Genomic DNA, 14,630 nt, shown 5'->3' on the forward strand with positions numbered 1-14,630 from the left:
GCCACCGCTGAATATGATTACACAGAATATGGGCTGCCGCTGTGCTCATTAGCAAGTCAGTTCCAATCCCCCCATGGCATGATGTGAGGCGAGCCGGATAAATACAGGAGAAAGCCCAGACAGCAGTGTGTTAAAGTAATGCCTACACGGACACATAACATTGTCTTTATTTCTGTTAAAACCACAGAGACCTGAAGGACAGTCATCATCACTAAGTTATCACAAAGGGTTCACTGTCACTGATGGGCACAATAATCACTGCTCTTAATAAAAGCTCACAAGTAAAAATGCAGTTGTCATGGTGAGGTCAATGTTTTATTGCAGACAGGTCGAAAGTTTTAGCAAGGAAAATCCCATCTAGCTTTAGAATACATGAGAAGAGTCCTGGATCCAGAGGTTTTTTTTTTTCTCCCTGTCTGACATGAAACCAGAATGAACTTTTACTTTTTTAGGTCAATCAAATGCCAGAAGAATGAGAGATAAAATGTTCTACACAGTTTTATATTACTTTTTACAAAACCAAAAGTTGACATACATTTGATTAATATTTGGTAGAATTGCCTTTAAACTGTATAACTTGGGTCAAACGTTTTGGATTTCCTTCCACAAGCTTCTCACAGTAGTTTTAGTTCATTGACTTTGTTTTCCTTAAGCCACTTTGTGACCAGTTTGGCCGTTTGCTTTGGGTCATTGCGTTCATTGAGGCATTTGGAAAACCCATCTGTGCCCAAGCTTTAACTTCCTGGCTGATGTCTTGAGATGTTGCTCCACATATTTCCACATAATGTTCTTTCTTCATGATGTCATCTATTTTGTGAAGCGCAACATTCCCAACATTCCCAACAACCCCACAGCATGAGGTCTTTTGCATTTGTTCTTGGGTTGATCTTCACATTTCAAACACAGCACGTTCATCTCTGGGACACAGAACCCGCCTTCTTTCTGATCTGTATGATGGCTGGACATTTACATAATTGTTTGAACCAATGAGCCTGAACCCTGGAGTGTCTTGAAATTGCACCAAAGGATGATCCCGACTTGTGCTTCCAAGGACATCATCATTTCCCAAATTGTTTGAGGGTAAAGTAATCTTAGTGTATGTAAACTTCTGACTTTATAGACAGTAGCAAAATAAATTCTATCTCTCATTCTTTTAGAAAATAGAAATAGTTTTGAACATTTTAATTGACCTAAAAAAAGGAAAGTTAATTCTGGTTTCATATCAGACACATAACACCAGTGTATCTTTTAAAATAGTGTATGTAAACATCAGATGTTTAACCTGGTCATTATTTATTTGGAAGTGAAACTGGTTGTTTCTAGTTTAACCCATCACTAAAGTAGTAAATTACAGCGTGAGTATCAGCCAGACATAACGACTAGTCTTTTTTTGAGAATAGAACACAAGAAAAGTGGAAGTCATTCAATAATTCATAGGAACTGACAAACTTCAGAGCAGTTCAGTGGGCACCAGTGGAGCACGTTTGGTCTCTTTGTACCTCCTTTTTTATTTCACATAAGGTCACATTTTGTGTGTGGCAGTTTTGTGCTACAGTTTTAAACTCTGCCTGAAAAAAGGTGTGCGTATTGAGACTATAACATCAACCTGTCCATGGAAATCCCTGTCCCTGTTTAGATTAAAACACACCATCAAAACAGCAAAAAAGAAAATATACAGTGAAAAATATACAGTGGAAATGAGATGATCCCAGACAATATTATCTACACAGAAAATAATCTAAATGTGGACAGCCCTGCAATTTTAGCACACAAACTAAATAAGATAAAACGGGTTGAAAACAAAACACGGAGCATAATGAAATATTAAGAAAGCTGTTGTATTTGGGGCAGGGAGTGACAGTGCTGTAGCGCTGGAGCAGAAAGAAAGTGAGTGAAATGCACACATCTCCACATTCAGAAGTAGGACAGCCTATCTGCAGCTCAACGGCCTAAAGCAATTTCCTCACACAATTATTGACTCCACCACAATATCTCAAGTGATCACAAGTTTGTACAATAGCAGCCACTGCAAAGTGTGACTTTCATGACTCACAAACTTGGCATTCGATTGTGTTATTATGTCAGCTGGGCATTTGTGGGGATTCAAATGTGTATTAATATTGTGACAAGCAAAAGGAACACTCATGTGGAAAGATGATACATGCTATTGTTGATATTCTGTTTGGAGGATTTCAATCAAAACATAAGATACCTCTATTTCCTATTGAACTGTTTGCATATTTCCTGTCTATTATTACCCTGAGTGTTTTCTTGAGAGCCGAATGTAATAAGTGAATTTCTCCATTGTGAGATCAATAAAGGATCATCTTATCTTAAGAACTGTTTTCCATTGAGTTACATATATTGTTATGTGAAATTAGGAAACTACTGTGATGAATGAACATGAACCTATTCATCTCATTTTAAATATGAACATGTTTTGTTGCATCAACCTTCACAACAGGCTGAGTCCCTCACTAAATAATACCCTCCCAGTGGTCGGTAGAAATGCCCCGCCCTTCACTTAGGCCTTGTTCTGCAGGTGTGCTGGATGACATGAGACTGTGGCCGTTTCTCAATCTGTGTACTTGTGCGGACTTCTGTGCTCGTGGACTCGTGAAACGTCATCACGCGCGGCCCAAGTCCTGTTCCAATTCAAAGTTCGCTTCTCAGCAAGTTCGCTGTAAATCCCCGGATGAGAACTTGCTCCGCCCGTTTTACCGAGGATGCATCAGAGGAGACTTGTGCGTTCTCCGCCAGCTATATTTCCCACAATCCGTTTCGTTTTGAGCACGCGCCTCACCGCGCGCACCGAGCCCCTCCAGCTGAACTACAGCTGATCGCGCGCATGTAAATAAACGCGGAGATGTTCCCGGTTTAAGAGTCTTTTATCCTCACAGACGTGTCTCCTGCTCAAGATGGTTTTCTGAGCAGAAGTGTGGAAACAACTTTGAACATGCTTTCATTTTCTCAACGATCAGCAACAGTTTCATTTAAAGTCTTAACGTCATGAACAGGTCATTGAGGACAAATGCATTTTACTTGTACATTGTTTTATTAAGGGGGCGCTGCAGACACATCTTTATATGGGAACTTCAAAAACAGCTACATATTTTAAAGTCTGTTTGTTTTTTCAGAATAATTTGCAACCCCCAAACAAGTTCATATTTGACCCATTTGTTTTTTATTATTATTGTTTCAGTTTGCACATCAGATTTTTTAATGACTTTCCACATAGCGCCTTATTTATAGGCTATAATTGTAAAAAAATAATAATGTGAAATTGTCTAAAATGTAAACATTTATGTTTTTTTTATTGCAAAAGTGTATAATTTATGTCTTTAAAAACATGTTTCCACTGCAGTGTCACCCTTTTAATTTCATATGATGTGATTTAATGTTCTAAAAGCTCACAGCCCTGTGTTCAGGAGCTACTTCCTGTGATGTCATCGAGTTCACTCGTTCCAAACGCTGAAAAAGCCGAGTCCACACTCGTGAACTCCTGAAGTCCGTTCTCCGAGTCTGCACCCGCAAGTCCGTACCCCGGAGTTCACGAGTACTAAGTACGCATACTGGGGATTGAGAAACGGCCTGTGCTTATGGTTTAACCTCAACACTGAAAATGACAGCCTTGAGGCACATATTGGCATTTGTAAAGACGGTGTGTCGCGTGTGTCATGGCTTGCAGAAAAAGAGGGGTCAACTTACTGAGATCTGAGCAAAACCCTCTGTCAGTGCCTCTCTATGACAAGGGCTGCACCAAATCAAATGCCTACCTTTTCCGAGAGTCTTCAGGCCCTAAAGTAACTGCACACAAACTACCACAAACATGTAGGCCTGACATGAGAACAAAATCTGAAGTTCGATATACTCAGCCTGCATCTAGATGGAGAAAACTGCCTTGAGATCAAGCAAAACATTCGCTATAAACATTCGACATTGTACAATGTGTCTCCACCCCATAAATTATCCCTGACCCTGCTTGCCACTCCGTGATATTTTTTCTAGATCCGCCCCTGCCCGTTAGTCTGTTAGCTTCTTCTTCGTGATTCCATTAGAGTGTATTGCGCCTCCGACCCAGTGTAGAGAAAGCTGCAAACATGGCTTTCTGGCCAGAAACACCAGGGGGAGATGAAAGACCCCCCCAATCATCCCATTAATACTTGTATTACCCCCAGAGGGACTACAGAGAGGATTTATTAAAGTAAACAAGTTACTTAGTACTGCTTTAGCAATTCTAAATCTCAAGCAGACTATAAAAGAATATGTTGGAATATAAAAGACCTGGATTTGAAAAGGAGTATGAAAAGTATTTTGATGCTCAATCTATCAAATACAATACTCCAAATATTATTACAATACTTCAGGACTACTTGGTGCGTACTGCATATAATGAGTATAAATTAACACATACTAAATTATGATATATTGTACGCATTGCAGAGGCAGGTACTCAATTACAAGTAAATCTACTCTTGTAACCTTTTATAGTAACTGTACCACTTTAATCATGCAGTAGTCTTTACTTATGACTTTGAGGTAACAGTTACTTTTAGTACCTCTGTCTATAGTGAGTAAATATGTAAATGGTACAAACTTCATGTTGGAAATGATTGAAACTTGATTAAAACATTTCATCTGTGATTAATTTTCTTCTTTCCTAAAATAATAATTTACTTTACCTATACCTTCAGGGCATATGTTAAAGAAAAACTTAAATTAGACACACTCAAAAAAGCGCTCTATAAATCGGACACATTATTATTATTCAAACAATTACTTGGTATTTTCACAAGATACTTTTTTAACTTTTACTTGAATAATTATCTGGGGGGCTACTTCTTATTTCACAGTAACGCTGCCCTTGCTTGAGTAGATTTTGGCTGCTCTGCCCACCTCTGGCATTGCACATATGTGAACGTTCAAAGAGGGGCAGCAGGGTTATCTTTTCAGAGCTCATGATCCTCATTTTGCCACGCATTTAGGTCACCCCTGTGTTTCTCCTGTACATCTGCCACTAAGCCAGCATGACACAAGACAAAACAATGCCCCCCATTATGTGTCATGTTCCCCTTAAACACCCTATCTCACACACATCCACTGTGCCATGGACCCCCCTCCTTCCTAGAGTCAAGCTGTGCTCTCATTTCTGCTCTGTTTTTTTGGGACAGACGTATTGACTTATTGTTATGCAAATCTTATAGCCTTTGCCTACAGTATGTGCCTACAGTATTCAGGGGATTTGCTCTGACTTAGTTATGAATCATCATTAGATACATTTTCTTTCATCATGTTGAAACATAAAAAGCTGTCACGGGTCTACAAGGTAAGTCTGATTGTATCTAAATAGAGCAATATGAACAAATTATATGCATTTATTTTTCCACACATTCAAGAGCATAGGCTACTATGCACTACTACACTGCGTTCCAAATTATTATGCAAATGATATTTCAGTGTCATAAAGGTCAGGGCTCTTTGTATCACTGATATCAATCTCAGACGCCTGTGAATAGTTGTCAGGTGAGCCCAGTTAGGGGAAAAACTACTGAAAAGGATGATAACTATTATTAAGCAGACTATTATTTCAAGCAGTATGGGAAAAGTGTGAAATAGTTGAATGCCTTGGACTAGGTATGAAAAACTTTGAGATTTCACGAAAAATCAACCTTAAAGGGACTATACAGTGTTTAAAAATGTTAAAACTAAGTATTTTCCTCCCCCTACATGTTTCAGCCATGTCCTAATGTGTAGAATGAGCTCAGACCTGTTGGTGTTACTTCGGGTCCAGCTTAATATAGAACCTGCAGTTACGCCTAAGACCTGAGGTAGCAGTAGTGAGCATAAAATGACTAACTTGCATCTAGCCCCTTTAATCATGATTTGTGTGTGATTTGTGTGCAGATAAAGGCACAATGTGAACGGTTTATGCCAGACAAATACATCAGATTAAGAGAACAGCTGCTACAAAGCAGTAAACAGGTATTTGACCATTTAGAAAATCTGAGTAAAATATCATGAGCATTTGGAACTCTCACAATTTCTAATCTAGGCTAAAAACAGTTCTGTATAGTTGTGCATGTAACAGAAAAGCTTCACTAGGATCCATACTTCCTGGACAACAGAGTCTGCACAAACATAACACAAATATATCTAATTTTATTTCTTTTAAATTAATATCAGTTTGTTGTTGTCATTATTTTTCGTCTTTTTTTAATGTATAATCAGTGTGTGTGTGTGTTTTTTTTTTTACTTTCACCTAATTCTCCATAAAGCGTAAACAAACCTGTCTTTCCTGCAAGACCGGAGAAATCGTTGCGTTAGGAAGAATCTCCGGCCATAAAATCTATGCTACATCAGGCAAATCACCACAGAGGGTATGCAGATGACATCAAAAGACAGTAAGAAAAATATAGTTAAAGTTAAACATGAAGGTGTAACCATGGGTCAAATCCAAAAAAGTGAGTTTGACTGAACCTCTTGGCCGTGGGAGGAAAGAGGCAGCATCCTGGCGGACATCTGAGGGAAGCTTAAAATCCCATTAGAGCTGATCAAAATTCAAAGAGAAGCAGAGGCTGCACTCAGCCAAAAATCTATTTCTTTCAGCACTAAGGAGAGAGCTGTAGATGGGACAAATCAACGCAGACTATTTTGGTGGGAGGAGAGACAGGGCATGGAGAGAAAATAAGCATTGTTGATGTGAGGGAGGAGGGAGGTGGGCGTATGAGAGGCAGACAGACGAGGTTAGAAATACCTCTTGTCATTAGTGAGATGGAAACCTCCAATAAACACCCTTTTCCTGATTACTATGAAAATGCTCATCAATCTTTAATTCAGTGGTTTGGTTTGTATATGTGTTGAAATAATAAGAAACCTGACCTGAAGAGTGCCATTTTAGGGAAGATTAATGTGTTATTCTTGTACAACACAACACACGATCAAATAATGTGAAAGATAACCAACTTGATAAAAAAGGGTATGCTATAGTGCCAGCAAAGATGTCGTGAACAGCGTCTCTATTCCCTGTTCCCCCGTTTGGAGATGATGTTAAAGCTCCCTCAGTCTCTCCTCATGTTTCCCACTGTTCCTTCCATAGACTGAGACTAAAGCGATTAGCCGCCCGAGATGAAAGGACTACCACTGCCAGGCCTGTGCCACTATTCTTCTGGATTCTGGGGGCTCCTCTGCAAAGCCACTGCTCCTGGCGTCACATTGTCCTTATAGCTTTCTTTAATCACACCCAAGTCCGCTGAAAACCATGCACAGTTGCACAGTTAAAGGACCAGTTGAACCTTCGTGAAAACAGATGAGAGGGAAGAAGTCAGTGGAGGAGCCCGTCAATATTCATCCATGAAGAACAACTTGGCAATGGCACACACGGCTGCCCTCTAAAATGCTACTTCTGTATTCCGACAATGGAGCAAGAAGACTGTGAGGGGTTTCACTCAAACAAAGAGCTAAGTGCTTGGCAAAAATAGAGTTCCCCAAGACCATTGAACCAGGGCAGTACCTCTTAAGGCTATTTATATTCTGAAAAGCAACACAAATAGAAAGTATCTGGAACCAGCAAACTCAACATGGCATGCTTAGTGCCATTTAAAAGGCATATTTTTATCTTGTAAATATAATTATTTATGAATGAGTTTCTTTTTATATGGTACTTTGTCGAAGTGTAGGATGCATTCAAAGCATTTTCCCTGAAAAACCCATTAAAACATAGATCGCATATACGTACAATGGCACGTCCATTATCATCTGTCTTATTCATTATTGAGGCTTTGAGGCTTAAAGCTCTTCTGGGAACTTACTAATAGATATTCACAAACAGTACATGCATCCTAAGATATAAATAAACAATACTGAGTCAGGTTGTTGGTGGTTGCTGGTTAGAGTGTGCATGTAGAAAGTGTTGCATTGATCACTATTGTCCGCTCTTCTGCATGTGTGAACAACAACAACAACTGTTCTGCTTAAGATATTACGGAAACATTACTGAAATCCACTTCTGAATATACTCAGTGTTTTTGTTTTATATATAATTAAAGCCACATCTGTCCATGTAAAACACAATGCACCTTCATCCACTTTTGTTTGATATTACATGAATCCATCAATTAACCAGACACACACTAACACAGGTGAGGCAAACAAAGCCCCTGGTGAGCCTGACCAACACATTGTCATGCAAAAGACAATATCTTCTCCAAATGACTTCAGGTATGCTAAACAAAACAAAAACAAACACAGAGACTAATGTAAATGCCTCTCACCACATGTTCATTTGCATTTCCAGCAGCAGCAGCAGCAGTCAGCCCTGTTGTTGTGGCTGACTTTCAAACCACTGCAGCTCTCAGTAAAGCAATGAGAAGGCTTCTGGATAAATGAAGGTCCACAGGGAGAAATGAGAACATGATTTGAACGGACAAAGAGATAATCTGTTGTGTCACCGCTTAATATTTTGTTGTTGTGTCCTCCAGAAATCCTTTATGTGCACTATTGTTTGAAATAAATAAAATCCTTCTTATTCACACTGCCTGTGAATGAGGCTGCACTGGTTGTGAGTCGTTTGTGTTCATCCTTACCCTGATCCTCCTCATGGCAGCTACAATTTCCATTCGACTATTGGGCCTGGCCACGTCAAGACTCCCCACATACTGTTTCCAATCACAACAAAGCAGAGTCAGTACAAACATGTGGCAAAAGTTTTCAGGCTACAGACGCTGCACATTCACATTAACATTCAATTGTAGGGCTTTTGTTTTGCTCTTCGTCACTGTGGAGTCAGTGTCACGGGACACAATAAAGACACACCTAGAGCAGGCTTTGAAATCTCTTACTATGCACTCTACATATAAGTGAGCTATCAGGTGTCAGATGAAAAAGGTGGAAACAAATGAATGGGCAAACAAACATTCGCTTATTGTGTTCATACTCTGAAGGATATAATAATACAATAATAAAAAAACAGCTCGTGCTCTTTTCAAACTGATAAGGCAACTCCTATACCACCTGCCTTCAAAAGTCCTACAGGATCCTTGATCTCACCTTGGCTTGGAAATGTATCCCGTGCTGATAAGCCTCCTCGTTGTGCAGCGGGATCCTGGAGTCCGCCAGATCGTCCACCAGGTTGTACCTGTTCCTCGCGGGCATCGCTGTGAATCTAAAGCACCGTTCAACAAAACACCAAAGTGAGATCGGCGGGCACTGAGTCTGGATGGCACTGCTCCAATACAGAGTCCCCCGTGGAGACGAAGCGCATTGTGTTCCTGTTTCGGGGGGGTCCCGCTCTCAAATAAGGAGATGATTTGAAAACGATCACATGTTCGCAAACATTTTGTTACGTCCTCTTTTCGACTCGATCGCCTTCAGCAGAGACGTGGCTGAATATTGCCCTTCAGTGCGCGCTCCGCAGCAGGTGATGCTCTCTGCTCGGTGTTTGAATCAAGTGCTGTTGGTGGCGACCCCCCCGTCTCCCCCTCAGAGGAACACAGCATGTCCTCATTGGAGCAAAGTTCCATGGCGCAACCGCGTGACAGCTTTTGCGTCTGAGGCTGAAGTCTTTCGGGAGGGGGTTCAGACCAGACATAACATCGCAGACACAGAAGTGAGCACCACACAACCGATATGGAGACACTGGTAAAGTCGTAGCCTGGAATGAAAGCCTCATGTGGCACAAAATCAGTGTAACAGGCACGTGAGAAAGACCAGAAATGTGAGGTTATGTATTTAACTAATTCTACTGTGTAGCAACAGGTTTTTTTGTTTTGTTTTTTTCTTTAATTTCATTTCTTTGCTTATGCACATGGATACGTTATTTAATGAAGTGTAATAGATGTATTGTAATCCTCTCAATTAAATCTAGCTTTAAGCCATGGCGCCCTCTGCTGGTTTCTTTAGTTGACTGCAGACTTTGTCTTATTATGATACAATACTTAATTTATCTGTAGTCTGTTCATCACTATTCACATGGTGTCTCTTGTCCCACTCCCCCTCGGGAGTGCCTGTCTAGATCGAACGGAGGAACCTGGGTGAACGGAGGAACCTGGGTGAACGGAGGAACCCTGCATTCTGGAATCTGAGGACTGGACGGTCTGTTATCTTGGCCCGTCTGCTGAGGGATCCTTCGGCCCTGGGTCTCTATAGCCTGTCCGTCCATGGGAATGGATCTCTCCTTCTGTGGTTTTCCCCAAGGTTTCTCTTTTCTCCTGCCGGGTTTTTGAGTTTTTCCTTGCCGTGCTGGAGAGTCTAAGGACGGGGGACACCCACGCCGCTCGTCGCTACCTCCTATTGGACATTATATTTGCCATTATATTTACCTGAACTTTTAATTGTCATATTTATTGCTCTGTTTTATTGCCTTGATGTTTGGTGCTGCCCTGTGAGGCGACTTCTGTTGTGACGATTGCTGTAAAGTGTTTCTTTTTTTTATGTGTTTAACTTCTTAATTCAGTAGATCCTGCTTTGTTTTTGTGAATGTGAGGAAATATATACTATCTATCCATCCATCCATCCATCCATCCATCCATCCATCCATCCATCCATCCATCCATCCATGAATGAATGGGCTACGTGTACTGTATCATTTTTCTTTAAACAAGAGAAAGAGTTCCCCGCAACACAGAGATGCAAGTTTGTTTAATTCGCAGATATCATTCGAGTCAACTCACACATAAGAGTCACATAAAAAGTAACATTCACGACCTGCAGGCTGGTGCAGAAAGTGTTACTGGATACATGTTTTTTACTGCGAGGAACCAACAAAAACAAGTTTCAAAAGAAAACAGTGGATCCTCAGTAGAAGCTTAAAACTTTAGTATGTGGAGACCAATGTTAGCAGCTGGTGGGTCTTTAGTGTTAATGACACTGTTAAACATTTGTGCAGCTGTTTGAAAGAGTTTAACCAAAGTTCTTTAGGCTCAGAATTTCTTTCCACTTCTCTCCAATCCCTTTGAACAGTAACTTTGTACACAATACCTGAGAGAGATTTACTACACTGAATAAGGTTAAGAGAACATGTAAACAATTACGTCAGAAACACAGGTTCACAACAGAGGCAAGGCAACACCACAAGCACAACTTCTCCCACGGCCTCCCCAAGGCAAAGTATGGTTAAACACGGATTGGACCAACCTCTTGTTGTTCAGAGGAGATTTTTTATCATTTGTCAATGCCATAGAAAAGCTACAAGTTCAACAAATTCCAATGAACCTATGAATCGCTCTTTCCCTTTTTTCCCCCCCAATGCATGTAATATTTAAAAAAAAAGATTGATCAGCTAGGGCAAATAAATAGTCAGATTTTTCTCCACATATTTATCAATCTCAATCTTACTTTCTGTATTAAAAAAACAGTAAAACTTTACATTACGGGCCGGTAAGTCCTTGGTACTTACAGTGGTAATTATAGATACTTATCGTGGTACTTACAGTGGTAAATACTAGTATTAATAGTGGTACTTCTAGGTACTTATCGTGGTACTTAAAGGATACTATAGTGAGAATTACAAGGTATGTACTTCTAGATACAGTGGTAACTCTCAGTAATGAAGGTTGTACTTCATATTTTCCCTAAAGCTGTTCTATGTTGTGTTAACATTTTGGACTATACTGTTCCCATTAGTGCCTATTGACCAGCTCGACACAGAAAAATACTATTACTGCAGGGAATAATCAAGAATGGATTTGGATGAGGACCTAACTTATTTTAATCTCAAATTCTACTGACTTTAGTCACATCTCCTTGGAGACGAGCTGGAGGCGTACCCACTCCTGGTAAAGATACAGTCATGTCTTAGTAGAGCTGAGCCGCTCACAGCAAATACACATGTTTGTTTGTGCATTTATGAGGTATTGTTCCAATGATGAAATTATTCATCATCAAATAAATGCTAGTATTTCCATTTCATTTCTAAGTCAAATTCTACGCGGTGCGCCTTTAAAGTTACACAATCTTAGAAATTACTGTTGTATGTAGAAGTACACCATTTACTACCTATGAATTGCTGCTGTTGTATCCTTGAATTACCAGTAAGTACCATAGAAGTATCACTGTAACTACTAGAAACTATCACTTGAAATACCGAAGTATAGAAGTACAACCTTCATTACACAGAGTATCCCACTGTATCTTAAAGTAATGAGAGATACAGTGGTAACTCTGTGACTTGGCAAAGGCGGTATGGCCATGACTTACCACTGTAAGTGAAGTACCACAAGAAGTACCAAGAAGTACCACTGTAATTACCACTGTAGGTACCACAATAGGTACCACTGTCATTACTAGTAATTACCACTGTGAGTACCACGGACTTACCGGCCTGTAATGTAAAGTGTTACCAAAAAAAAACAATAAATTAAACTTTTACTATTATGATTCACGAGCACAGACGAGACTTTCTAGATTTGATTTGTGAATGCTTTGCTGAGATTGACCAAAGTTGAGATTACGATTTTGAAACATTTTGGTTGAACCATCTACTGCTATTCCATTCCCTACAATCCAGTTGGAGAGACCCACATGTTCACGCTAAAATATGGGTCAAGAAGAGCTCAATGTTTTAAATACATTCATCACCTGCACCGACATGAAAGGTGACATCGATGCTCAACAATGTGTCCACGGCCGCAATGTGAGTTCCAACTAAAGGAGAGGTGGTTCAATAAACAGGCGAGGATTTTCGGACCATTCCATAAATAAACAAGTGGCATGATAAGGATGGAGGGTGATCATGAGAGATCAATAGTTTAAACTGAAATACAACACTGAAAGCAATGCAGATAACATTGTTCTGTCTCATTCAGGGGCACCGTTTGTCACCTTCTCCTCGTCTCCTTGTTTCTGGTGCTGAAGTCGGGCGTAGGTCACGGCGTCCCCTCTACACAGGAAAAGGTCGGGAAATGGACGCTCGGTTAGTGACCAAATGTTAGCAGCAGGTAAGGAGTGGGTTGATTGTTAAAAATGAATACATGGAGACTTTAAATAATGAGCATTATCTTAAGACGACATTCAGTGATTACAGCAGGTAAGAAAGCAAATCATATTGAAATTAATCACAATGTAATCAAACTGTAACAACTGTTGCATGAGAAACATCCATATTTGTTTCTTACTTTTTGCCTAAGGATGCTAAGCCATACAGGACTCCTGTGGCAAAGGCAATGGCGTTTCCAAACAGGGTGGTGAAGTTGAAACGTAGGATTATAGGGAATAGTGCCATCCTGCAAAACAGAAATCAATGGAATTACAAACATGGGAAATACATTCTGATTACTCTGTGTGAAGTATATTGCACTCACCCACAGTAGAACAGGGCCTTTTGCCAAGGCTTGAGCCGGTCTGCACGAGCGGCTATAACATTAGCAAACTCTACAAACTGGCAACAGAAGGGGACTTCACACAGAAATAACACGCAGGCTGTCAACCTTCAGAAAAGAGCACAAGCATTGATATTTATTCCATCTTTTTATATTTATTTTCATATTTGATCAAAAACATATAATGCTACTATATGGGTAGCCCTTATAATAAGTTGTAACAAAGAACTTACACCATCCAAACTCCAGCAGCGATATTTAAAGGATTAATTGTGACACAGTTCCACACTCCCGCAGTGGCACAAGCTGCGTTTGTTGAACAAAAGAAAATGAAATCAAATTATTTTCACAATAACTTTTGTATATGAAGTGAGGGGTTCGCACTGTAGGTCTGTACAGAATGTGAAGCCAAACAAGCCCACTCTGTTCCAGACACAAGAGGCCTGTTCTGGACTGCTTTAATAATACAGAGCTCATTGCATATGCAACAGTCCGTGAGTTAACATGATCCGCGCCAGCTGACTCTGGTGTCACTGTGACTGGAAGAACAGAGCAAGAAAGACCCGCTGCATATGTGTTATAAAGGCTCCATTACAGTGTTATAACGATGTGATCGAATAAAGCATGTCGTATGTTTGACACGGGGGACATCATAGATAGAATGGATATATGCACCACATGCATCCGAGCCAACACTACTTACAGATTCCTCCCAGGACTCCAGCAGTTTTGCAGAGCCATCGGTACCACCATGTCATCCCATCATCCTCAGGGGCGGGTTTGGCGGCTGCTCCAGCCTCCTCAGAACTCATTGTGTTATTCTGCTTATGAAGCGAAAGCTCTCGGGGGAAATGTGGTGAAATAATACAAAAGCCAGATGCAATACCACAGGCCCTGTCAGATCCCACCGGCACTGTCAGTGATCAGATGTGTACTAAGGGCAGAGTAATTCCTTTGTTCGTACTATGGGTGGCCTGATGTTAACCAGCAGCAAAACCCGCAGCATCCGAACCACGCGCTGACGCGAACTCCACAGACATCAGGCGCAAAAACAGAACCGATGTGAACGTGACGCGTTACAAAAACTATTATAACGGTAGAAACCCCAAGGAAGTAATACAACTCCCCTTGTTTGGGTATTAGCAGCTGCTACGTAGTCCTCCTCCCCGATGTGACGAGCAAAGCATTGTGGGAGGAGGGATTGCCCTGCGTCATAGTTTGTTTACATGCGCAATCACAGACATGGCAGATCCGGGCTTTATCCCTCCTTTCTACTGAATGTGTGTTGTATGTTCAGCAACACCAAACACAAGCAAA

The 14,630-nt window shown here is 40.6% G+C and overlaps 2 protein-coding genes across 4 annotated transcripts in view; both read right to left on the reverse strand.

Annotated features, from left to right (window-relative positions):
- LOC306959671 (carboxyl-terminal PDZ ligand of neuronal nitric oxide synthase protein) overlaps positions 1–9,340 on the reverse strand; it is a 35,680-nt gene extending 26,340 nt beyond the window's left edge. For 2 of the 3 annotated variants that reach the window (XR_013792633.1, XM_079551845.1), the window contains exons 1-2: positions 9,046–9,340; positions 8,583–8,654 (exon numbers count right to left, since the gene is read on the reverse strand). Coding sequence is in view for 2 of the 3 variants with exons in the window: in XM_079551845.1 (XP_079407971.1) it covers positions 8,583–8,654; positions 9,046–9,150 (177 nt within the window). In the remaining variant the exon portion in view is untranslated. The remainder of the gene's footprint in view (positions 1–8,582; positions 8,655–9,045) is intronic. The other variant, XM_079551846.1, reaches the window with a different exon arrangement.
- Positions 9,341–12,732: 3,392 nt separating this feature from the next.
- Positions 12,733–14,496, reverse strand: cacfd1 (calcium channel flower domain containing 1). The gene is made up of 5 exons (XM_079551718.1): positions 14,017–14,496; positions 13,547–13,619; positions 13,296–13,421; positions 13,110–13,217; positions 12,733–12,874 (listed from the first exon to the last, which is right to left on the reverse strand). The coding sequence occupies exons 1-5, from the start codon at positions 14,123–14,125 to the stop codon at positions 12,793–12,795; spliced, it is 498 nt and encodes a 165-aa protein (XP_079407844.1). The 5' UTR covers positions 14,126–14,496; the 3' UTR covers positions 12,733–12,792.
- Positions 14,497–14,630: the final 134 nt, after the last annotated feature.

Source organism: Gobius niger, assembly GCF_951799975.1.
Source record: "Gobius niger genome assembly, chromosome: 2".
NCBI classification, from domain to species: Eukaryota; Metazoa; Chordata; class Actinopteri; order Gobiiformes; family Gobiidae; genus Gobius; species Gobius niger.